This window comes from Hylobates moloch, unplaced genomic scaffold (genome assembly GCF_009828535.3).
Source record: "Hylobates moloch isolate HMO894 unplaced genomic scaffold, HMol_V3 SCAFFOLD_34, whole genome shotgun sequence".
NCBI lineage: Eukaryota > Metazoa > Chordata > Mammalia > Primates > Hylobatidae > Hylobates > Hylobates moloch.
Genome location: NW_026652309.1, coordinates 2508189 through 2533710, shown reverse-complemented (window position 1 = coordinate 2533710; position 25522 = coordinate 2508189). Strand labels below are relative to the sequence as shown.

General features: G+C 46.1%; 1 protein-coding gene across 3 annotated transcripts; it reads left to right on the top strand.

Annotated features, from left to right (window-relative positions):
- Window positions 1-11522: 11522 nt before the first annotated feature.
- On the top strand, window positions 11523-25380 carry LOC116463371 (negative elongation factor D). Of its 3 annotated transcripts, none has more exons than XR_004246671.2 (15): window positions 11523-11649; window positions 16323-16438; window positions 16984-17093; window positions 17939-18048; window positions 19146-19253; window positions 19744-19896; window positions 20113-20243; window positions 21169-21334; window positions 21576-21710; window positions 22149-22288; window positions 23262-23376; window positions 23715-23810; window positions 23890-23941; window positions 24381-24510; window positions 24909-25380. XR_004246671.2 is itself a non-coding variant. In XM_032146453.2 (15 exons), the coding sequence occupies exons 1-15, from the start codon at window positions 11536-11538 to the stop codon at window positions 24941-24943; spliced, it is 1800 nt and encodes a 599-aa protein (XP_032002344.1). In that variant the 5' UTR covers window positions 11523-11535; the 3' UTR covers window positions 24944-25380. The 3 variants fall into 3 exon arrangements, 2 of the variants coding, with proteins under 2 accessions (XP_032002344.1, XP_058290582.1); XM_032146453.2 differs by having other exon boundaries at window positions 23890-24030; XM_058434599.1 differs by having other exon boundaries at window positions 11544-11649; window positions 16326-16438; window positions 23890-24030.
- The last annotated feature ends 142 nt before the right edge of the window (window positions 25381-25522 follow it).

Here is a 25522-nt window from a genome sequence, read left to right as displayed (position 1 = left end):
GACCATCCCTACAACGAAGGCAAAAGCAGCCTTTCTCCAATTTAAGCTTGAAAAATCCTCCATGAGGACTCGTTAGGAAAATATACATATATATATATATATATATATGACAAAAAATTTAAAACAAAAGTAGAAAAATTGTACTTTTAAAAAATGTTATGTACTCATCACTGGTTTTCAACAATTAGCAACAAATGGGCAATCGTGTTTCATCTGTACATCCACCCTCCACTGGATTATTTTAAAGCAAATCCCAAATATTCTGTCACTTCCTCTGAAATACTTCTGACATATTGTAAGGAGTTTTAAAAACTTAATCATAATGCCAATATCATGCTAAAAAATTAGCAAAAACTCCTTAATACCATCAGCACAGTCAACCAGTGTTCACATTTCTCTAGTTGTCTTAAAAACTGAAAAACTGGACCAGAGCAATTGGGCAAGAGAAAGAAGTAAAGAGCATCCAAATTGGAAAGAAAGAAGTCAAGTTAGCCTTGTTCACAAACAACATGATCTTATACCTAAAATAACCCAAAGATTTCACCAAAAAACCGTTAGAACTGATAAACAAATTTGGTAAATTTGCAGGATACAAAATCAACATCCAAAAGTCAGTAGCACTTATATATGTCAATAGCGAACAACCTGTTAAAAAAAAATCAAGAAAGCAATCCCATTTATAATAGCTACAAAGAATATTAAATGCCTAGTAATCAGTGTAATCAAAGAAGTGAAAGGTCTATACAAGGAAAACTATAAAACTCCCATGAAAAAAATAGAAAAGGACATACAAAAAAGTGAAAAGATATTCCATCCTCATGGATTGAAAGAATTAATAGTATTGAAATGACAATACTATCCAAAGCAATTTACAGATTGAATGCAATTGCTATCAAAAATACCAACGATGTTCACAGAAATAGAAAAAAAATCCTAAAATGTATATAGAACCACAAAAGACTCTGTATTTCCAAAGCAATCCTAAGCAAAAAGAACAAAGTTGGAGGCATCACACTACCAACTTCAAAATATATTACAAAGCTATAGTAACCCAAACAGCATGGTACTGGCATAAAAACAGACAAATATACCAATAGAACAGAATAGAGGACCCAGATATAAATCCACACATTCATATCCAATTCATCTTTGACAAAGGTACAAAGAATGTACAATGGAAAAAGGATAGTCTTTTCAACAAATGCTGCTGGAAAAACTGGATAAACTATATGCAGGAGAATGAAACTAAACCCCTATCACTCACCATACACAAAAATCAAATCAAAATGGATTAAGATTTGAATGTAACACCTGAAATTATGAAACTACTAAAACAGAACATTCGGAAAATGCTCCAAGACATTGGTCTTGGGCAAGCAAAGATTTTTTTGTGTAAGACCTCACGAGTACAAACAACAAAAGCAAGTGAAAATAGACAGATGGGATTACATCAAGCTAAACAGCAAAGGAAACAATCGGCAAAATGAAGAGACAACACACAGAATGGCAGGAAAGATTTGCAAACTACCCATTTGCCAAGGGATTCATAATCAGTATATATAAGAAGCTCAAACAACAGCAAAAACAAAACAAAATCCAATCTGATTTAAAATGGGCAAAAGATTGGAACAGATATTTCTCAAAAGAAGCCATACAAATGGCTAACAGGTATATGAAAAAATGTTCAACATCACTAATCACCAGAGAAATGCAAATCAAAACCACAATGCAGTATCATTTCACCCCAGTTAAAATGGCTTGTGTCAAAAGAAACAAACAGTAACAGATGCTGGTGAGGATGTGGAGAAAGGGGAACCCTCTGTCTTACACTGTTGATAGGAATGTCAACTGGTATAGCCCCTATGGGGGACAGTATAAAGCTTCCTCGAAAACCTAAAAATAAAACTACCAAGTGATCCAGCAATTCCACTACTGTGTATACATTCAAAGGAAAGAAAATCAGTATACCAAAGCGACATCTATGCTCCCATGTTTATTGCAGCACTATTCACGATAGCCAAGATATGGAATCAACTGAAGTGCTCATCAACAGACGAATAAAGAGAAAGTAGTACACACACACAATGGAATATTATTCAGCCATTAAAAAAAAAGCCAGGAGCGGTGGCTCACACTTGTAACTCCAGCACTTTGGGAGGCAGAGGCAGGAGAATTTCTTGGGGCAAGTGTTCAAGACCAGCCTGGACAACATAGGGAGACCCCATCTCTACTATTAAAAAAAAAAAAAAAAAGCCAGGCATGATGGTGTGTGCCTGTAGTCCCAGCTACTCTGGAGGCTGAGGGGAGGATTGCTTAAACCTGGGAGTTCAAGGCTGCAATGAGCCATGATTGTACCACTGCACTCCAGCCTGGGCAGCAGATCGAGAAAAGAAAAAAAAAAAAGAAAGAAAAGAGCCTGTCACTTGCAGCAACATGGATGGAACTGGAGGCTGTTCTGTAAAGTGAAATAAGCTAGGCACAGAAAGACACATATCACACATTCTCACTCGTACGTGGGAGCTAAAAACGCAGCTCTCATGGAGAAAGAGTAGAATGTTTGTTACGAGAGGCTGGAAAGGGAGCAGGGAGGGAGGAATAAAGGGGAAAAAAGAATATAAATATATTTATAACCACTGAACTGCACACTTAAATATGATAAAGAGGTATTGACCATTTTTCATTTGGGTTAATAAAAAGGAATAAGAACAAAAAATTTAAAAAATGATAAAGAGAGCAAATTACATATGTATATTTTACCTCAGTAAAAAGAAAAAAACTTGAAAAATTAGCTTCAAATCAGGATCCAAACAATCTTCACTCATTGCATTTGGTGGCTGTGTCTCTGCAGACTCCTTCAATCTACAAATTCCTCCTCTTTTTTCCTCCTTGTAGCTTTTTTTTTTTCCCCAAGAAACTGAGCCACGTGCCATCTAGAGTTCCCCGCATTCCAGGCCTTGTGTGGCATCTCTGCAGGGTCTTTCCACGGGATCCTCTGTCTGACCTGGTTGGCTGGTAGATCTAGAGGCCTCCTTTCCCACGCTGGGGTGTGCAGCTGAGCTACCTCACAGGTGGCGGGCGCTCCCTCAGCATCAAGATGGGAGGCAGCGAGCCTGCTGGCTTCTCTTTTCCTGAGCCTGGAGAAAGGTTTCAGGTGTCTCACCTGGCCATCATTTTAGGGCTTCCCATCAGGTTTCTGCCTGAGGGCTTTGGCAGATATTGATCACCATTGCTGGGATCCATTTCTTCTTCAGTATCCATTATCTATCTATCATTCCTTCTGAATTTATTAGCTAGAATTCTTTCTAAAGTGAGTTGGCTCAGTTTTTCTGTAAAGGGCTAGATAGTAAATATTTTAGGCCTGCTGAACCACATATAGTCTGTCGAATCTTTTTCTTTTTTTATTGCTCTTTAAAAATGTGAAAATCTTCCTAGACAGTAGGCATTAAAAAACAGGCTGCAAACCAGATTTGGTCCATGGGCCATAGTTTGCCAACTTCTGTTCTGAAAAGAAGAGAACTTTTCCTCATCCACTATCTGGTTGCCTTAAAGTATAGGATAACTTGGACAAGAGAGGTGGGATTCTTTTCTTTTAGTTCTCAATTTCAGAATGATGGTTTGAGGCCGAGCTCATGCCTGTATTCCAAGCACGTTGGAAGGCTGAAGCAGGAAAATCACTTGTTTCCAGGAGTTCGAGGCCAGCCTGGGCAACATGGTGAAACCCTCTCTCTACAAAAAATACAAAAATTAGCTAGGTGTGGTGGTATACATGCCTGTAGTTCCAGCTACTTGGGGGAGCGGGGTGGGGGGCGGCTGAGGTATGAGGATTGCTTGAGCCTGGGAGATCAAGGATGCTGTGAGCCATTGCATTCACCCTGGGTGAAAGAGTGAGAATCTGTCTCACAAATAAATAAATAGGCTGGGCATGGCGGCTCACGCCTGTAATCCCAGCACTTTGGGAGGCTGAGACGGGTGGATCACGAGGTCAGGAGATAGAGACCATCCTGGCTAACACGGTGAAACCCTGTCTCTACTAAAAATACAAAAAAAAAAAAAAAAAAAATTAGCCAGGTGTGGTGGCGGGCACCTATAGTCCCAGCTACTCGGAGAGGCTGAGGCAGGAGAGTTGCTTGAACCTGGGAGGTGGAGGTTGCAGTGAGCTGAGATTGTGCCACTACACTTCAGCCTGGGCAACAGAGCAAGATAAGAAGAAGTGGAAGAAGAAGAAGAAGGAAGAAGAAGCAGAAAAAGAAGAACAAGAAGAAGAAGAAGAAGAGGAAGAAGAAGAAGAAGAAGAGGAGGAGGAGGAGGAAGAGGAAGAGGAAGACAAAGTCTTACATTCTATTTTGTCTGATATTAATACAGAAACTTGAACTCTCTATGGTTACTGTTTGCATGGTATAATTTTTTCCATCCTTTTGCTTTCTACCTATTTTTGTCTTTAAATCTATGATGTTTCTATTATAGACAGCATATGGGTGGGGTCTTGCTTTTTCATCCAGTATGACTGTCTCTATCTTTTGAGGTATCTAGTCTATTAACATTTAATAAAATTCCAGATATGGTTGGATTTATGCTGCCATTTTGCTATTTGTTTTATATTTATCTCCTGTCTCTTCTGGTCTGCTTTACTGCCTTATTTTATGTTAAATGTGTTTTCATGAACTACATGGATTTATCTGTTGATTTTCTTTTTTACTATTTTTTTGAGTTTTTTTCATTAGTGATTGCTCTAGGGATTACAATGCACATCTTAATTTAGCACAGTCTGTCAAATTTGGTTTTTTGTTTTTTTTTTTAGATGGAGTCTTGCTCTTTCACCAGGCTGGAGTGCAGTGGCACAATCTTGGCTCACTGCAACCTCGGCCTCCTAGGTTCAAGCGATTCTCCCGCCTCAGCCTCCCAAGTAGCTGGGACTACAGGCACGCGCCAACACGCCCAGCTAATTTTGTATTTTTAGTAGAGGTGGAGTTTCACTATGTTGGCCAGGATGGTCTCGATCTCTTGACCTTGTGATCCACCCGCCTCGGCCTCCCAAAGTGCTGGGATTACAGGCGTGAGCCACCACACCTGGCCCAAATTTACTTAATTTCAGTAAAATATAGAAACCTCGGCCAGGTGCGGTGACTCAGGCCTGTAATCTCAGCACTCTGGGAGGCCAAGGTGGGCAGATCACCTGAGGTCAGGAATTCGAGACTAGCCTGGCCAACATGGCGAAACACTATCTCTACTAAAAATACAAAAATTAGCCAGGCGTGGTTGGGGGTGCCTCTAATCCCAGCTACTGGGAAGGCTGAGGCAGGAGAATCACTTGAATGATGGTTCAAGCGAATGGCGGAGGTTGCAGTGAGCCAAGATCATGCCACTTCGTTCCAGCTTGGGCGAAAGAGCAAAACTGTCTAAAACAACAACAACAACAACAAAAAAACCCAAAAAAAAATGCTCGCTCCAATTTGTATTTGTCTCACTCCAACTGTACAGTGTTATGATGATGCTTTATTTAATATTACATATTTTTTAAAAGGCAAGAGAAGAACTAGAGTCTCTTCAGTCTCTTTATAGACTTTAATATTTACCATTTCTTATATTCTTCATCTCTTGTGAATTGAAGTTACTATCTAGAGTAACTTTCAGCTTGAAGAATTTCCTTTAGCGTTTCTTGTAAGGCAGGTCATTAGCAACAAATGCTTTCAGTATTTATCTGGGAATGTATTTATTTTACCTTTATTTTGATATTGCTGGATATAAAATTCTTGGTTGACAGTTTGCCTTATTCTAGCATTTGGAATATGTCCTTCCACTACCTTTGGCTTCCATTTTTTTCTGATGAGCAGTCAAGTCATTAATCACATTTCCTTTGTTGCTTTCAAGAATAAGAAAATACACAGGCCAAAATATCACAGATTCACACTGTTCTTACTTAAAGTTTAGTAATTTTAATTAATAAATGCTTCTCCGTTTGCTGTATGCCTTTGGTCTATTATTTCCAGAGGCCTGCAATGGTTATTTTTGACAGTTTTGTCCAATATCATTGTGGCACTTAAGAGGCAAGATTTGTTGACCTGACTCCGTTGTCATGTCAGACATGAGAAAATGGTTTGTTGGGTTTTTTTTTTTTTTTTTTCAGATGAAATGAGAGGCCACTGAGATGTATTAAGCAGAGGAGGGAAATAATCTGTTTATGTTTTAAAAGACTGCTTTAGACACTCTTATTAGTTAATTATTGCTGCACAAAAAATTACCCCAAATTGATTTACTTACAACAACACACATTTATTATGTCATAGTTTCTGTAGGAATTTTGCAAGCAGTTTAGCTGGATGGTTCTGACTCAGGGTCTCTCATGAAGTTGCAAGCGGTGTGTCAGCTGGGACTTGACTGAAAGTGGAGAATCCACCTCCAAGCCCACTTACTTAGCTGCTGTAGGAGCCCTCAGTTCCTCACCATGGGTTTCTCCATGGGACTGTTCACAGTGTGGCATCTGGCCTCCTCCAAAGCAAGTGATCTGAGAGAGTGTGGCCAAAATGGAAGTCCCAGTGTCTTTTTATGACCTGGTGCATGAAGTCCCCCACTGTCACTGCCTTATTCTATTCATTAAAAGTGAATAACTAAGTTCAGCTCACACTCAAGAGGAAGGACATTAAGCTCCGCCTCTTGAAGAGAGGAGTATAAAAAAAGTCATGGATATATTTTGTAAACCATCACACTGCTGTTTGGAGAATGGACTGTAATAGAGAACAGAAAGATGAGTCAGATCAGTCTGTGGCTATTACAGCCACCCAGGTGAGAGCTGGTAAGAGCCTGAACTAAGACAGTGGCATAATGATGGAGACAAGCGGATAGATTTGAAGTAGATTTTTCAAGTGGATCTGAGGCAGAATTTGCCTTGGGTTGAATAGGAATCATGCTGGAACAGAAGTTACAAATGATTTCCAGGTGTCTGGTATTTGTAACTAAGGACATGGTGGCCCCACGTCCTGAGAGAAGAAAACAGACTCTGGCCTGGCCTCTCTCTCTTCCCCTTATTCTCTCTCTCTCTGGCCTGGCCTCTCTCTCTCTTTCTTTTCCTCTGGCCTGGCCTCTCTCTCTCTCTCCCTTACTCTCTCTCTGGCCTGCCCTTTCTCTCTTTCTCCCTTTCTCTCTCTCTGGTCTGGCCTCTCTCTCTCTCCCCTTACTGTCTCTCTCCTTTTGATGTCTGCACTCCAGCCATTTCCTTTACTGTCATTTCTTATTTTCTCCACTGTACCCTATTCTCTTTGTCCTCCAGATTGAAGTCACAAGTCTCAGCTTAAACATAATTTCCCTGGAAAGGACTTCTTGACCTCTTTCTGAGGTCGCTGCATTTTTTTATAAAATTGTTAGAGACAGCTTCTCTTTTCTCCTTTTTTGCCGTTAGCACCAGATGAACTGTGTCTCTGATTCAGCTATATCCCAGCACATGACACCTAGTAGGCAGTCAGTAAGTATTTCTTCAATAGATTAAGTGAAACCACCTTCTAATTTTCATGAAAATTCTCCACCAGAATTATTCTTCTTCTTCTTCTTTTGGCAGGAGGGCGGGAGACAGAGTCTTGATCTGTCACCCAGGCTGGAGTACAGTGGTATGATCTCACTTCACTGCAACCTCTGCCTCCCAAGTTCAAGCAATTCTCCTGCCTCAGCCTCCCAAATAGCTGGGACTACAGGCGCCCGCCACCACACCTGGCTAATTTTTGTATTTTTAGAAGAGACGGGGTTTCACCATGTTGGCCAGGCTGGTCTCAAACTCCTGACCTCAAGTGATCCGCCTGCGTTGGCCTCCCAAAGTGCTGGGATTATAGGCATGAGCCACCGCACCCGGCCCAGAATTCTTCTTAAACAGGAAAATGACTTTAGAACTTAAATGACTTTAGGAGCATTTAAGCAATGCAAGCTAATCTGGACAATCTAGACAAGGCTTTGGAAAAAACAACAGATCTACAATATCTCAGGAGGCAAGATCTATAGACCCAACTACTTTTTTTTTTGAGACAGAGTCTCGCTCTGTCACCCAGGCTGGAGTGCAGTGGCATGATCTCGGCTCACTGCAAGCTCCACCTCCCAGGTTCACGCCATTCTCCTGCCTCAGCCTCCCGAGTAGCTGGGACTACAGGCACCTGCCACCATGCCCGGCTAATTTTTTTGTATTTTTAGTAGAGACGGGGTTTCACCGTGTTAGCCAGGATGGCCTCGATCTCCTGACCTCGTGATCCGCCCGCCTCAGCCTCCCAAAGTGCTAGGATTATGGGCCTGAGCCACTGCGCCCGGCCGACCCAATTACTTTTAAATCATTGTGACTTATAGACTGAATGTAATGCTTTCATTACGGGTTGTTTGTTAATCCATTTAACAATAAATGGATTAACCAACCTTTTGGTTGAAGGAGAAGTGAGTTGAATAATCCCCAATTCCGTAGGCACAATTAGTTATACATACATTAACTGGTCTGCTTTCAATTCTGGCACCATTTTTTAAAAAATCTAAGAGGAGAGGTAGTAGGAGTTTAACAGCCATCTATTCTTTCCAACATTTTGAGAAAGCAAGTGAAAATGAACCCTGAAACAAGCCAACAGCAGGGGCACTCATTAACTTAATACACTTTAATCTTGTGAATAGAAGCTGGAGCTGGATCCTTTGAATCGGAGCTGCAGACTTCCACCTCCAACCGCCTGCAAGACATCTCCGCATGGGTGTTCTGTTGGCACCTCTAACTCAGCACAACCCAATCTGAACTCATTATCATCCCATGCAGAAACCTGCCTTCCTCCTGGGTTCCCAGTCTCAGCCGTGGGCCATCCCCAGGCACACAAGCTGGGGGTCACAGCAGCATCTTCCCTGCCCCTGATCCTGGCCACCATCTCCCACCCCCAAGGCTGTTGTATCCTCTGGACTTGACCCCAACTTCACAGCAGTTAGCCACAGTTCCTTCTCAGCCCCCTCCCCCTACCCGTTAATGTTCACTGAAGCCTCCTAATTTACATTCTCACCTTCTCACTCCCTTCTGTAAGGCCCCCTCAGCTAGGAGAAATGCCTTTGAAAATTCAGATATGTCCTTTCACCCGCTCAGAGCAAGAAAAAAAAAAATCCAAACGTTTCATCTTCCTTATAATGATGCATACTTGCTGAGCACCTACCATGTGCAAGCTCTCTGCTCAGTGCTTGGCATACCTTATTACATTCAATCCTTAGAGATGGCCCTCAGTTAATACAGACCTAACTTCCTCCCAAGATCTGACCCTTCCTGCCTTGCCCACCTCATCTAGATTTCTCCTTGGCCTGCCAGGTGCCGCTCTCAGTGGCCTTTCTGTTCCAAGTACGCATGCCTGGCCTTTGCCCTGGCAGTTCTGCTCTCTGGAAATGCTCTCGCCCGGGTCTTAGCTAGCTTTCCCCTTTCATGACATGACTCAGTTCAAATGTAAGCTTCTCAGCGGCCATCTCTGATCTCCCCAAGAAGATTCTATTATCACAGAATACTAGCACTGATCACCTTCTGTCTTTATTTTATTTGTTCCCCCCATCCCCTCCCCGCCATTCAGCTCCTTCAGTAGAATGTAGGCTCTACCAGGGCAAGGATCACGTCCAATTTGTTCACCGAGCTCCAGGGAGCAGCGCAGTGCTGGGCACTTAGGGGACACTCAATAAACATTTGTTGAATGAATGAAGACATATTCCCTGATAAGTTCTCCAAAAGTAATCACTATTATCAATCTTCTGGAGCTCTTTTCTCTAATAATCTTTCCTTACTGACATGGGTATTACCTTTCTTTTTTTCTTTATAGACAGGGTCTCACTTTGTCACACAGGCTGAAATGCAATGGCACGACCATAGCAAACTGTAGCCTCAAACTCCTGAGCTGAAGCAATCCTCCTGCCTCAGCCTCCTGAGCAGCTAGGACTACAGGCGTGCATCACCATACCTGGCTGGGGGCGGGGGAAGGGGGGGCGGTGTTTCGCTATGTTGCCCAGGTTGGTCTCAAACTCTTGCCTCAAGCAATCCTCCCACCTTGGCCTCCCAAAGTGCTGGGATTACAGGTGTGAGCCACCGCGCTCAGCCACGGGCATTACCTTTCAAAGCATCCAGATTTGATGGCGTTAATCTCCCTGTTTAAAGTTTTCCGTGATTTGGACACAAAGATGGGAACAACAGACATGGGGTATTCCAAAAGGCAGAAGGTGTGGAGGGGGGTAAAGGTTGAAAAAGGCTGTCGACGGGATTAGAAGCATCACGCAATATACCAATGTAACAAACCTGCACATGTACCGAATCTAAAGTTAAAAGGAAAACACAACAACCAAACAAAAACCTTTCCGTGATCATCAGGAGGCTGTCATATTCTCACCCCCTACTTCACGCTGGGAATCGTGCTGCGGGCTTCACAGTAGCGTCAGCTTCTCTTTTTGGCAATGACCAGAGAGGTCCTTTCTCCAGAGATTTTTGTCGGCTCTGGGCACTTTTGCTTTGTGGGCCCTTCTTCCACTTTTAAAAAAATTAAAAATGCTACTTTCCACTGCATTCAGTACTGTTTCTTTTCTTTTCTTTCCTCTCTTTCTTTTTTCTTTCTTTCTCTTTTCTTTTTTTTTTTGACACGGTTTCACTCCGTTGCCTAGGGCTGGAGTGCAGTGGTGTGATCTTGGCTCACTGCAACCTCTAACTCCCGGGTTCAAGAGGTTCTTGTGACTCAGCCTCTTGAGTAGCTGAGATTACAGGCACCCGCCACCATGCCCGCTAATTTTTGTATTATTAGTAGAGAAAGGGTTTTACCATGTTGACCAGGCTGGTCTCAAACTCCTGACCTCAGGTGATCCGCCCGCCTTGGCCTCCCAAAGTGTCGGGATTACAGGCGTGAGCCACCGTGCCCTGCCTTATTTATTTATTTAAGATAGGGTCTCGCTCTGTTGCTCAGGCTGGAGTGCAATGATATGATCTTGGCTCACTGCAACCTCCGCTTCCCGGGTTCAAGCGATTCTCCTGCCTCAGTCTTCCGAGTACCTGGGATTACAGGCGCATGCCACCACGCCCGGCTAATTTTTGTATTTTGAGTAGACATGGGGTTTCACCATGTTGGCCAGGCTGGCCTCGAACTCCTGACCTCAAGTGATCCGTCAGCTTCGGTCTCCCAAAGTGCTGGAATTACTTCCAGCGACGCCTGGTCGCGTTTAGTACTTTTTACCAAAAATAAAAGAAATTAAAACACTTTCGTGGGTCCTAGACAACTTCCCGAAGGATTTGTTTCCGGCTGTCAGATGAGGAAACTGGCGCTCCCAGGGCCGGCGCAGCAGGGGCGGGGCTGTGCACGAGTTCTGTGGGAAACTTCTCTCCGGAGATAAGCCCCTGGTCCACCCCGGCAGCGCTCCGGGATCGACTGGGTGCGTTCCTTCCGCCGGTCCCCTTTGTTCCCAGCGCCCAGCCCGCGGCCCTGCCCTTCCTCCAGGCCCCGCCCCTTCCTCCAGGCCCCGCCTCCCGCCCGGGCCGAGGCGCGCGGCCGCGCGTGCGCCCGCCCTCCTGTCCCCGCCTCGCGCATGCGCCGCGCTCGCTCGCGGGAGAGCATGGCGGGGGCCGCGCCGGGCGCCATCATGGACGAGGACTACTACGGGAGCGCGGCCGAGTGGGGCGACGAGGCTGACGGCGGCCAGGTGAGGCGGGGCACTGGGCGTCCCCCGGAGAGGATCGTTCGTCTCCGCCGCCGGCGGGCCGGCCCCGCTCCCGGCGAGGCCGCGGGCGTGCGGGGGGTGCGCGCGCGCACTGCCCTCGCGGTCACCGTGTGGTTCAAGCACAGCCCGCCCCGCCCCCGCCCACCCGGGGTCCTGCGGCGCGGCCGCCGGGGTCCCCGCCTCCTCGCCTGCAGGACCGTGCGGTGGGGGCGAGGCGCCGGAGGCTCTGGCGCGGGGCGGGCCGAGGCCCCTAGTGCCCCCTGGCTCTAGCCAGGCCCAGCGCCGGCCCTGCGACCCCCACGGCGGGCGGGACACTAGCGCTAAGGTGGAGGGTTGGGCTCACACAGTTTTAAACAAAAATAAAGTGGAAAAACTTAACACCAGCATCATGAGGAAAAAGTAGAACTTAGGGCATTCCTACATGTGCTTTACTGTTTTATAAACTGTACTCTTCAGCACCTTAGGCTGATTTTTCTGTCTTTGGGCAAACTGATGGAAAGGATCTTCGGGCCTTGACCTTCCAGGGTTTGGGGTGGAAACCCAGCAGGGATCACTCTGTTCCAACCTGAGGACAGGGACTGCAGAGCCAGGGCAGGCAGCTCTAGTCTGGCCAGTGTGTCCCCACCTTACTCTAAAGACCCACCTGTGGCGCATGATTGAAATGTGGCTTCACGTCCCTCCCCTGGAGACGGCCCAACAGTTGGTCTGGACGGGAGCCTGGGAACTTGCATTTTTTTTTTTTTTTTTTTTTTTTGAGGCAGAGTTTCGCTCTTGTTGCCCAGGCTGGAGTGTAATGGCGCCATCGCGGCTCACTGCAACGTCTGCTTCCCGTGTTCAAGCGATTCTGCCTCAGCCTCCCGAATAGCTGGGATTACAGGCGCCCACCACCATGTCCCGCTAATTTTTAAAATTTTTAGTAGAGAGGGGGTTTCACCATGTTGGCCAGGCTGGTCTCAAACTCCTGACCTCAGGTGATCCACCCACCTCGGCCTCCCAAAGTGCTGGGATTACAGGCGTGAGCCACTGCACGTGGCCCAGGAACTTGCATTTTTAACAAGAATCAAGATTGGGGATGTCTGGTGCATTTTGAACTGGTATTTTGAGGGAATAAAGGATGAAGTGGGGCTTACGTTGATGAACACGGGTGGTGGTGTGATGGCGGCTTCGGAGCCATGGTATAAAATGCCAAGGCAGGCGATGTGTTTCTGGAACTGAAAGAAGCCCTGTGAGGTTAGCTGCCTGGTGGAAGCAGTGGCAGGAGATCAGTAGGGAGTAGGTTCTGAAGATCCCTGGAGAGCTGCTGAATGGTATGGCTTGTTGAGGAGTTTGGGGCAGGGAGTGACACGAATAGATTTGCATGTTGGATCGTTTCACAGTGTTGGAGACTTAGGGTGGAGTGGATAGAGTCAGACTTAGCTAACTGAGAGCCTGGGCCATGTGTGTCATGCATTATCGCCTTCCACACACAAGATTTTGAGTTGGGTGTTATTCTCCTTATCTGGTAAGTGAAGAAAATGAGATGAAAAGACTTAGTGACCTGCCCAAGGTCATGAAGCTAATAAAGGAAGGAGAGGGGACCCAAACCCACATCCTTTGCCTCCATTGCCACTTCGTCAAATTGCTGAGCACCAAAGTGGTCCAGATGAGAAGGTGTGAATTAGCTTAGTGGTGGGTTGGTGTTTGGGGCATCTAGTATATCACCTTGAGCCTTTTTTTCTTTTTCTTTTTTTTGAGATGGAGTCTCGCTTAGCTGCTCAGGCTAGAGTGCAGTGGCTTGATCTCAGCTCGCTGCAACCGCCATCTCCTGGGTTCAAGCAATTCTCCCGTCTCAGCCTCCCGAGTAGCTGGGATTACAGGCATCCGCCATCATGTCCGGCTAATTTTTGTATTTTAGTAGAGATGGGGTTTCACCATGTTGGCCAGGCTGGTCTTGAACTCCTGACCTCTGGTGATCCACCCGCCCCAGCCTCCCAAAATGCTAGAATTACAGGCGTGAGCCACCGCACCCGGCCTTTTTTTTTTTTTTTTTTTCTTTGAGATGGAGTCTCACTCTGTCACCCAGGCTGGAGTGCAGTGGTGCCATCTTGGCTCACTGCAACCTCCACCTCCTGGGTTCAAGTGATTCTCCAAGTAGCTGGAATTACAGGTCGGTATCACCACACCCGGCTAATTTTTGCATTTTTAGTAGAGATGGGGTTTCACCATGTTGGCCAGGCTGGTCTCGAACTCCCGGCCTCAAGTAATCTGCCCACCTCCGCCTCTCAAAGTGCTGAGATTACAGGCGTGAGCCACCGTGCCCGGCCTCACCTTGAGGCTTTGAGTCATAAAGTGTTAGAACTGGGGCATATAAGGGCCATCTAATCAGTGCCTTCACTTTATAGACCAAGTGCGTGAGTTATTTGCCCAAGTTTATGCAGTCAGACCTAGACCCCACTGATGGGAGATTGGGGAGTCTCGTGTTTGAGGAATTTTAATCATGCTCCTAATTTGGCCCGTTGACACCAGTGGGCTCTCATGGATGAGGGGGGTGGACCAGACGTTCATTTCATGTTTATTCTGTGACTGCTTGGATGAGGGACAGAAAGTTAGGAAAGGTGTTAGGAGGGTGGCAAGAACTGGATTTTAAAAGATAGTTGGTGACCCAAATTCTGTTTGCCTGATGCCATGTTACGTAGTGGGAGGCAGGAAGATGTGTAAGGAGGCCACTGTGATGTTCAGTCTGGATGGTGGAAACTGAGCTACAGACATGCAAATAGATGAGTCCTGCTGCAGATTGCAAATGGGGAGTGGTGAGAGGTCAGAACGGACAGGGGAAGTGGGAAGGGCACGCTCTTGCTAGAGCTGGGGTGTTTTTTCCTGAAGGAGATGGGAATCTTTAAGCAGGAGAGAGATGTCAGTTTTGTGGCTTACAAAGATCACTGTGGCCACGGTGTGAAAGATGATTGAAAGGAAGGAATAAGACTGAGACTTTAGGGGAATGTTGCTACTGCAAGCATACAAAAAATAAGGAAGAGCAGAGGCAAATGTGGAAAGAAGGACCACTTTGGATAGACAGATGGGAGATGGAACTGATGAGTCTTTGTGACAGGATGTGGGGGTGGGGAGAAGGAGAGAAGCTGAGGATGATTTTCAGGTTTGGGGGGTAACAGGTAGATATATGATGGAATCCGTTGCCGAAATATGGGTTGTAGGAAGAAGATCTGCTTCCAGGGAAAATATGTCAGTTTTGGACCTAAGGAGTTTGGATGCTTGTGAGACATCTGACTGGAAATGAGAATGGAATGTTGGATACCTGAGTCTGGAGCTTAAGAGAGGAAAGATGGAGAGAGAGATCCAGGCTAATTCTAGATTTGTGAGCAGGTAGATAGCATGACCCAAGAGGTGGTGGAAGAGGCACGTGAGTGCCCAGGGTGGAAGCCCAAGAGAACAGACATATGGGAATGAAGCTCGGGGTGAAGTCTGGCCTCTGTCACTCCCTTAGGGGCTCAGCGTTCCCCACGCAAATCTGAGAGAAGACTCCACAGTCTTTACTGGGAAGTCATCGGGTTCTGTCTGCTCCCAAAGCACTGCTTTTAGGATCTTAGTCCAGATCAGGAGTGAGCAAACTTTTCTGGAAAAGGCTAGATAGCAAATATTTTAGGTTGTGCCTGTCTCTGTCTTAACTACTTACCTCTGTCCTTACAGGGGGAAAGCAATCATAGAGAGTCCTTAAAAGAATGGGTGTGGTTGTGTTCTGTAAAAGTTTATTTGCAAAAATAGGAGAGGGCTGGATTTGGCTCTGGGTCATAGTTTGCTGACCCCTGGCCCAGCTCTTGCCCCATTATGTTAGAGTAGGTTGCGTGGAGGTCTGTCTCTCCTATTAGTTTGTGAATTTCTTTGATGGAAAAAGCCTTGTCTTGTCTTATATTTTCTTAGGTTCCTTGGTTGATGAGCACAGTGCAGACTGAATGTTCAAAAAGCATCTGCTTGTTAGTTAGGGTGGCAGTGTTAAAGTTGGACAGGGTTTGGGATCACAGTCCATCCTCACATGGTCATCAGCAGGTGAAGAAGCCTGCTTTGCCCTTAGATGGAGTGACAGGCCTGAGGTTGCTTCCATGTAGAATTGGGACTGGAGTCCAGCCAGAAGTGTGGATGCAAGGCGAGTTAGTGATCCTTACTTTCTAATGGTAAGTGATGGCTCACGCTTTCAAGAATCAGGTTGTTACTCTTCAGTGGCATGTATGAAATAAGAATAGTGAAAACAATAATAATAATAGTTTACTATTTATTGCACTGTTACTAAATGTCAGGGATTATACTGGGTTCTTCCCAAAATTAGCTCATGGAATCCTCACAACAGCCAAATGGGAATAGGCATTATTATTATCTTCACTTAACAGAGGAGGAAATGGCCTCAGAGAGGCTGGGTGACTTGCTTGAGCATGGAACGCGGTTTGCCAGGGAGGGGTTCTACACACCCAGTCAGTGTGATCCTCGATCCCATTTTCCTAGCCGCTCACTACCTGTCCAGCCCATTTCATGAAATTGTCATGAAAGTCAAATGAGATAATGTGTGTAGAATACTTTCAAAATGGGCAGCATTATATGATTTAAGGTGAGATTAGGGTATTTGTATTAACGAAAAAAATATCATGGTTCTTGGCATTTACTAACAGCAGGAGGATGATTCTGGAGAAGGAGAGGATGATGCAGAGGTTCAGCAAGAATGCCTGCATAAATTTTCCACCCGAGATTATATCATGGAACCCTCCATCTTTAACACTCTGAAGAGGTATGTGAGAAAGGTGTCTGTACTGGGAGGAGGCTGGGGATAATTTGAGAAAGTTTTGTAATACACCCAGAAGGTGCTATGTAAAGCAAGAGTAATTCGAACTGAACTAAAGGCTTCGGGGCGGGGGGTGGCCCTCTGCCACTTTTTTTTTTTTTTTTTTTTAAGACAGAGTCTTGCTCTGTTGCAGTGGCAGTCAAGTCACCGCTCACTGCAGCTTCAGCCTCCTGGAATCAAGCAGTTCTCCCACCTAAGCCTCGCAAGGTGGCCCCCACAGGCATCTGCCATCATGCCTAGCTATTTTTGTTTTTTTGGGGAGAGACAGGGCTCCTTACGTTGCCCAGGCTGGTCTTGAACTCCTAGGCTCAAGTGATTCTCCCACCTCTGCCTCCCAAAGTGCTGGGATTACAGGCGTGCACCACTGCACCCAGCCCCCCCCCCGCCGCTTTAAAAATTTTGAAACCTGATTCTCTTCCTCCTTCCTTACCTTCCTGTTGTCCATCATTCCATTCATTCGGGTGTAATTGCTGCTTTGTTACTTTCCCTAGGTATTTTCAGGCAGGAGGGTCTCCAGAGAATGTTATCCAGCTCTTATCTGAAAACTACACCGCTGTGGCCCAGACTGTGAACCTGCTGGCCGAGTGGCTCATTCAGACAGGTGCTTTGTGGGTGGCCCCTGTCCTGGCTAGTCACCCCCACCTTTTTAAAAATAGACTTTTGGGTCCTTATAACACTGATACGATGCCTTCTTTGATTTCCTGGTTTCTGAGACCTGGGTAAGAAAGAGTTGAACTTCTTACTCATTTTTATCTTTATCTTACTCATTTGTATCTGCTTGCCCCTTATCTTTGATTCAGTAATTGAGGGTTACTGGTAGCCTGCAAACGTGATTCTCATTGAGCTGTTTTCCTACCATGTTGTAGAATTATAGGATTATACAGTGTGTGTTCAGTGTGTCATTTTCAAGACGTCTATTACAGCAAGCAGTAAATGACGGATAATTTAGGACTGGCTGTGATTATGGCTTTTAGCTAATATGATCAAAGTAGAGTCTTACTGTAAATCCACGGAGCCGGGTGCAGATGACATCACTGAAGTGCGTGCTGTCCGGAAGCTTGTGGACACACTGCTGTCCCGGTGATTAGATACAAGTGTGTCTCTTTTGGCTGCCATCTGCTCCCTCCTCACAGGGCAGGGATGTTTTTCCATCCCCCTACCTGTCTGCTGGGGCCATTTGTCTTTATCCTTAGTGAGGCTCTGCAGATGGTGCTGTCCTTTCCATGAAGTTAGGGGTGGACCAGACTTGTATATTCTGTTCTGTGCTGCTTTTTGGTCTTATCATTGATAACTACTTTGAAGAGTTCCAAAACCTTAACATTTATAAGTGGTCAGAAGCAATTCTTTGGTATTTGATTCACATGGAGACTTTTGGCCGTTTGCTTTCTAAAGCCACACAGTGAGTGGACAGCTTGCCATTGTCTAGTTGCTTTTATTCTCTTTCAGGTGTTGAGCCAGTGCAGGTTCAGGAAACTGTGGAAAATCACTTGAAGAGTTTGCTGATCAAACATTTTGACCCCCGCAAAGCAGATTCTATTTTTACTGAAGAAGGAGAGGTGAGAAATTATTTTTCTTTGTCTAGTACCAGGCCCTAGGGTCTTTTGCAAATTCCCTGTGTACAGTGGAGTGTGGCATATCATGTAAGTAATGGCAGAGTTGAGGACTAAAATCAGAGGGTGAGACAGAAGTTGCATCTAGTCAGAATTGCCCTTTAAACTCTGTACCCAGGGTCATGTCATGCTTGGACACAAGAGGCACAGAGGTGCTGAGATGAAGAGAATGAACAGCAAGTTCCCACCATTTCCTCTCTCAGGCTGACTCCAGGGCACACAGCCCTTGGAGTGTTGTGGTGGATTCGTTTGGTTCCTCCAAGAAGCAGTTGCCAAGACAGGGCTAGGCCTGCAGGAGATTATGGGGAAGCGACTATGAGGGAAGATGGGGTAGGGCTGGAGGAGGCTGGGGTAGCTGTGATGCAGTCTGACCCTTGAGGGCAAGAGAGAAGGAATGAAGGTTAGTAGGAAGAATGTTAGGCTGCAGTGCAGTTTCCAGAACGTTCCAGCCATATCAGTAGGGAATCTTTAAGCCACAGGTGCCCATTCTGGGAGCCCACGTCTCTTGGACAGGCCTGCTTTTGAGGCCCTGCTGCATTCCATCCGTGGCTGGGAGCAGCCTTGGGGAGCTGGCCTTGGCACAAACAGGATGGCAGGTTCAGAGCACAGCCCTTGAGGCCATCCGTCACATAGGAGAGCTGAGAGGAACGTTTTTCTGACTACTCCGTGTGGTGATGGGCCAGACCACCTGTGCCATTTAAATGGCCTCTTTCTCTTTTGCTAAGGGCATACAGCTGGGGCAGCATGAGCTCCCTGTGTGTGCAAGGCAGCTCTATGCGGTTCTCGGTGTCTCCTAGGAAGCAACTTTCAGTACCTTCCTGTGTTGAGTCCGATCTTCTGAAAGCTGAGTGGGCATCTAGGGACCTTCCTGTCACTCAGCCAACTGTGTGGCCGTGGCCAGCTCTGGGTCTGCCTCCCCCAGAACTGGATGCCCATGGGGAGTCCATCAGCACCAATCTCCTGTGATCGTTTATACAACAGAATCTCCACTCAAGTAAAAGCGGGGCCTCCTCCTATCTTGCTGTTTGTGTGTTTGTTGGCAGACCCCAGCGTGGCTGGAACAGATGATTGCACATACCACGTGGCGGGACCTTTTTTATAAACTGGCTGAAGCCCATCCAGACTGTTTGATGCTGAACTTTACCGTTAAGGTAGGAAGAGTTCTAGAGTTAAAGAGAAAAGTGTTCATGAATGTTTATTTTTGGTTGTTGATCTGTTTCCTTTGACAGTTCATATTTGCTTTTTTTTCATAAAGGTCTTTATTGTTTTATTTTCATAAGCCTTACACTGAGAAAGAAAAGTGTAAAATTTGTATCTGTGTTTTCGGGTCAGTGTTGACTGTGTTTTAGGATTTAGCAGGGACACGAGAATTCTCTTGCGCTTTGAGAGGAGCTTTAGGCGTGCCTGCTTGATCTTCCTCTTGCATATGAAGAAACGATGGAGAGGTGGTCAGCCCAGGGCACACATCTAGGTGATAGCAGGGTGAGGGCGGAGTGAAGGCTTGAGACCCACGACCAGTGCACACTTACTCCACCTCACCACGAACACTGACAAGCCAGCTTCCTGTGGAGGACAAGCCAGCTTCCCATGGAGGTGCGGTCACTGCATGCTGCCCCTTTGACTTCTTGTTTTGTGTCCTAGCTTATTTCTGACGCAGGGTACCAGGGGGAGATCACCAGCGTGTCCACAGCATGCCAGCAGCTAGAAGTGTTCTCGAGAGTGCTCCGGACCTCTCTAGCTACAATTTTAGATGGAGGAGAAGAAAACCTTGAAAAAAATCTCCCCGAGTTTGCCGTAAGTTCTTTCTTTATGAACCTCAGATTAGAAGGAGGCTGCTTTGGGTCTTGGTTTTCAAGCATGAGATGCTCCTTCCCTGGAGAGAATCTCCATTCTGAGGGCACCTTCCAGGTTGCTCACTCCCGGGCCTGAGCATGGTGGAGGCTTGGCTCTCGTCCGCCCGTCCGTGCTAGAGTAGTAAACCCCACACCCTCTCTCCCTGCGATCTTTCAGAAGATGGTGTGCCACGGGGAGCACACGTACCTGTTTGCCCAGGCCATGATGTCCGTGCTGGCCCAGGAGGAGCAGGGAGGCTCCGCTGTGCGCAGGATCGCCCAGGAAGTGCAGCGCTTTGCCCAGGAGAAGTGAGAGGCCCTGTTTCTGCTCAACCCCTCCCTCCCTAGTGCTCCCCATAAAACCCTTCCCATGGCCTTTGTTCCACAGCCAAAGCTGCTAGCTCCTTCTGTTCAACATAGAGGTAAACTTGCTTTTGGCTGGGCGTGGTGGCTGACGCCTGTAATCCCAGCACTTTGGGAGGCCGAGGTGGACGGATCACCTAAGGTCAGGAGTTTGAGACCAGCTTGAACAACATGGAGAAACCCCGTCTCTACTAAACAAAAATACAAAATTACCTGGGCGTGGTGGCACGTGCCTGTAATCCCAGCTACTTGGGAGGATGAGGCAGGAGAATCGCTTGAACCTGGGAGGTGGAGGTTGTGGTCAGCCAAGATTGCACCATTGCACTCCAGCCTGGGCAACAAGAGCAAAACTCTGTCTCAAAAAAAAAAAAAATTTTTTTTTTAAAAACTTCCTTTTATCCAGCAGAACTGGAAGAGTTAGAGTTGTTTTTGGTATACTTGGACAGCTGGCTTTCTAAAGTGCTGCTTTGAGGACTGTCTTGTAAAGCACTTGATTCTTCTTCACTTTGCTGGATTTATGGACCTGGGTTTTTACACTGGGATTCATAAGTAACAAAGTCAGTCCTGAAATAGTTGCTCAGCAATCTCATTGTTACACTGTCGCAAAATGAGCTCATATTAGCTTTATTTTCTGCTACCAATAGAGTGTTCATAAGTATTTAAAGTGTGTGACTCCTTTATTATAGAGCCAGCAAGCTGTATTTTTGAATCACTTTTCCAGTGTTGTAAATGTTATTTTTGTGGTTCAGTCAGTATACTCGTGAATGACAGAAAAACAGATCCCAACAATGCAAAGTATTATATGTGTAAAAAAGAACAGAAAAAAGAAGCTGCCTTGTTAGTAACAGGCTCTATGGTTTTTCTCATCAAGAGGTCACGATGCCAGTCAGATCACACTAGCCTTGGGCACAGCTGCCTCCTACCCCAGGGCCTGCCAGGCTCTCGGGGCCATGCTGTCCAAAGGAGCCCTGAACCCTGCTGACATCACCGTCCTGTTCAAGATGTTCACAAGCATGGACCCTCCTCCAGTTGAACTCGTAAGTTGCTTCTCAAGAACCCCCAATGCCAACTGGTAGGGTGACTTTGGAAAGTCTATGCTTGTCTGATTCTCTGAAGGCTGTGAATGCAAATCCATCATTGTCCTGGTCCTTCCTCAGTCACACTCTCTGCCTGGAGCCTGTTAGGCCCCTGCTGTGTAGGGAACCCTGAGGGGAGGTGGGTTGGGTGAGCAGTGCCCTCACGCCTGCCATCCCGAACTGGGCATATGCTTCTCCTCAGATCCGCGTTCCAGCCTTCCTGGACCTGTTCATGCAGTCACTCTTTAAACCTGGGGCTCGGATCAACCAGGACCACAAGCACAAATACATCCACATCCTGGCGTACGCAGCAAGCGTGGTTGAGACCTGGAAGAAGGTACCGTCGGTTCTGGGAATTTGTGGATTTTTTAGGAGACAAATATCCTCCTCTGCTTTGATATTATTTTGGAATTTTGGCTGCAAGAAATCTTGACCCTCCCTAGTATCAGGCATGTCTTTTCTTCTGTTTCTGCGTAGAGAAAGTGCTAAACGTCTCAAGAAAATGTGTATAATGCCTCCAATACTCTGCAAACCGTAAATTGAAATGTGACTAAAGAAATGAAACTGATTTCCGTAAGACATGGACAAACACTAGTCTCATTGCTTTTCAGTTTCTGTACACTGTGTGACTGTGAAGTTTGACAATTAAATTGACTCCCAACTTCAGGAGAAATAGGGAAAGTGATTTGCAAGGAGAAGTGGCCGACACTAGAGCACCCCAACAGCAGGGATTATCTGCCCTGTCAGGCTCACCAGCTTGTGTGTGTGTTTTCAGAACAAGCGAGTGAGCATCAATAAAGATGAGCTGAAGTCAACGTCAAAAGCTGTCGAAACCGTTCACAATTTGTGTTGCAACGAGAACAAAGGGGCCTCTGAACTAGTGGCAGAATTGAGCACACTTTATCAGTGTATTAGGTAAGCAAAACGAAACTTAGTTCTTAAATCAGTCCTTTGGGGAGGAGGTGGTTTGAGTTTTCATATTGAAAGCTCAAATAACAAAAGCTTCAGCGATACTTGTTCATTTTATTTATTTTTTCATTTTTAAACAGTATGTAGGGAACTTTAAACAGCTTTAGCAGCATGAGTAGTTTTCAGGTGTTTATTTGCCAGAAGTCTGTTGAGTACAAATTAGACTAAGTAAAAGATAGCCAGGGTTAACAAAAATTGATTTGAAGGGTCTATTTATAGGTAAAGTTATGCCCACAAAGTATTGCTTAGGTAGAAATGATTTGTGATTTTGCCAATTATATAAATAGATGTGTCCTAGAAATAGTGTGTCCTCTTAGGCATGTCTTTCCCCTAATAATTTATACTAGGGATGAAGAAAGAGTTTGCTAAATAAAGGTAAACTTCAACCCAGTCCACCAAACTCACCGAGTATCGCTCATTAATGATCTTTTCCTTTCAATAAGTGGTTTAAAGTGAGCAGAGAATTGAACTCTGCTTCTCGCACCACATGTTGAGTGGCTGCTGATCCATTCACACTATTTACTAATAAGCAGAGCTTAGGCCGGGCACAGTGGCTCTTGCCTGGAATCCAGCAATCTGGGAGGCCAAGGCAAGAAGATCGCTTGAGCCCAGGAGTTTGAGACCAGCCTGAACAACATGGTGGACCCTCTCTGTACAAAAAATTAGCTAGACATGGTGGCACTCACCTGTAGTCCCAGGTACTCGGGAGGCTGCAGTGAGCCATGACTGTGCCATTGTACTCCAGCCTGGATGACAGAGTGAGACCCTGTGTCAAAAAAAAAAAAAAAGGGTTGGGGGGCATATTGAAGGGTGAATGATGGAGTCGTCTGAGTTTGTTTTTAACCTTCCTTTAATGCTTTTCTAGCATATTTTGTCTTTTAAATTGTTTTTTAAAGGAAGCATTCTGCCTTAACTGTAGGTTTCCAGTGGTAGCAATGGGTGTGCTGAAGTGGGTGGATTGGACTGTATCAGAACCAAGGTACTTTCAGCTGCAGACTGACCATACCCCCGTCCACCTGGCATTGCTGGATGAGGTAAGAGGGTGGAGGGCTGTTCACAGCGTACAGTGTCTGTCTCATGCTGTTTACGTTGGCATTAACATTGCGTCTATTTAGTGAGTTTAGAGGATACTCTTTTCAAAAATAGTTATTTCTGTCCTAAGTGAGGATTTTCCTCTTAAGGACCTAGCTTCATTGACTGCAGAAATTTCTTAACTTCAGTCAGGTGTTACTGGAAGCTGATGGCCCTGGCTTAGGTGTCAGGACCTTCCTCCTCAGTGATAAGCTCTTTGGTGGCTGTGACAGTGCCTGGTTTCTCTGTGTGCTGAGCGTGACCACACTGTTCAGCGAAGCTCCCTCTGGCCTGTTTGTAGATCAGCACCTGCCACCAGCTCCTGCACCCCCAGGTCCTGCAGCTGCTTGTTAAGCTTTTTGAGACTGAGCACTCCCAGCTGGACGTGATGGAGCAGGTGAGCAGTGCCCGTGGGGCTCGCCAGGGGGCTGGGGAGGACCCCCTCTAACGAGCTCCCTCTCCCCCTTCTTCTGTAGCTTGAGTTGAAGAAGACACTGCTGGACAGGATGGTTCACCTGCTGAGTCGAGGTTATGTACTTCCTGTTGTCAGTTACATCCGAAAGTGTCTGGAGAAGCTGGACACTGACATTTCACTCATTCGCTATTTTGTCACTGAGGTCAGCAATGCACCGTTGGTTTCATGTTTCATACTGTTTACACTAGCACTGCCCTTTTTGGCTTAACTTAGTTCATTTTGTACCTAACTGAGAACTGTGCTTTCTGATGTAGTGATGACAATGACAGATACTCATTTACCAAAAAGCACCTTCTGCCTGCAGCAGCTGTATGACACACTTTACCTCCATTACCACCCTGGGCATCTGAATGTTGGAGATGGGTGGTGTCACCAGGGAAGCCGGTGGGGGCAGGGAAGGATTTTTTCCAAACTGATTGCCATTTCACCTGGATGTCGGTGGATGCCCCGCACTAGTGTGCGGAAGAAGTCACCCTGTGCTCCCCCACACAGGTGCTGGACGTCATTGCTCCTCCTTATACCTCTGACTTCGTGCAACTTTTCCTCCCCATCCTGGAGAATGACAGCATCGCAGGTACCATCAAAACGGAAGGCGAGCATGACCCTGTGACGGAGTTTATAGGTGAGGCCCACTGCCTAGCCCTTTACTACAATAGAAAATGTCAGCCGGGTATGGTGGCTCATGCCTGAATCCCAGCACTTTGGGAGGCCAAGGTGGGTGGATCACCTGAGGTTGGGAGTTCAAGACCAGCCTGACCAACATGGAGAAACCCCATCTCTACTAAAAATACAACATTAGCTGGGCATGGTGGCACGTGCCTGTTAACCCAGCTACTCGGGAGGCTGAGGCAGGAGAATCGCTTAACCTGGGAGGCGGAGGTTGCAGTGAGCCCAGATCGTGCCATTGCACTCTATCCTGGGCAAAAAGAGCAAAACTCCATCTCAAACAAAAAAAAAAAGAAAGAAAATGTCATGTTCTACTTCCTGTTTGTAACACAGTCACTGTTTTCCTCGTTAAAGCTCACTGCAAATCTAACTTCATCATGGTGAACTAATTTAGAGCATCCTCCAGAGCTGAAGCAGAACATTCCAGAACCAGTTGTGGAAAAACCCTTTCAAGAAGCTGTTTTAAGAGGCTCGGGCAGCGTCTTGAAAATGGGCACCGCTGGGAGGAGGTAGATGACTTCTTTACAAAGGAAGATGGTAGCAGCTTCAGTGAGAAACTGCTCTTACGAACAGTCCCTTCTCTGCTGTCAATCCAGTACTGCTTCCAAATCCTGTTTTCAGTGTTCATTTCCCTCAAGGCAGGCGCTGGGCTCCCATGACCCCTCAGGACAGATCCGGCCGTCAGCCATGGGCCGCTGGGAGCTCTACTTGGGGAACTCCTTTCAAAGCTGACCTCAGTTTTCTCACAAGAACCCAGTTAGTTGATGTTTTATTGTAATTGTCTTAATTTGCTAAGAACAAGTAATAAGTAAATTTTTAAAAAGCCTTTCTGCTGGGTTGGATTAGGTCCTGATGTGACATTGTTTTTGTGTGTGAATAAGGCACGGTCAGCCTCAGTCTTGTGTGGAGCCAGATACTTTATTCATCACTTGGGCGATTTGAAACTGCCATCTCCCTCCCTCCCTCCC

What these genes read in the sequence shown, in the direction of transcription:
- LOC116463371 (XM_032146453.2), top strand. Translation starts at nt 11,536, where the DNA reads ATGCGCCGCGCTCGCTCGCGGGAGAGCATGGCGGGGGCCGCGCCGGGC. An exon ending in ACGAGGCTGACGGCGGCCAG is followed by an intron (nt 11,650 to 16,322) that starts GTGAGGCGGGGC and finishes ATTTACTAACAG; the next exon opens with CAGGAGGATGATTCTGGAGA. An exon ending in TTCGCTATTTTGTCACTGAG is followed by an intron (nt 24,031 to 24,380) that starts GTCAGCAATGCA and finishes TCCCCCACACAG; the next exon opens with GTGCTGGACGTCATTGCTCC.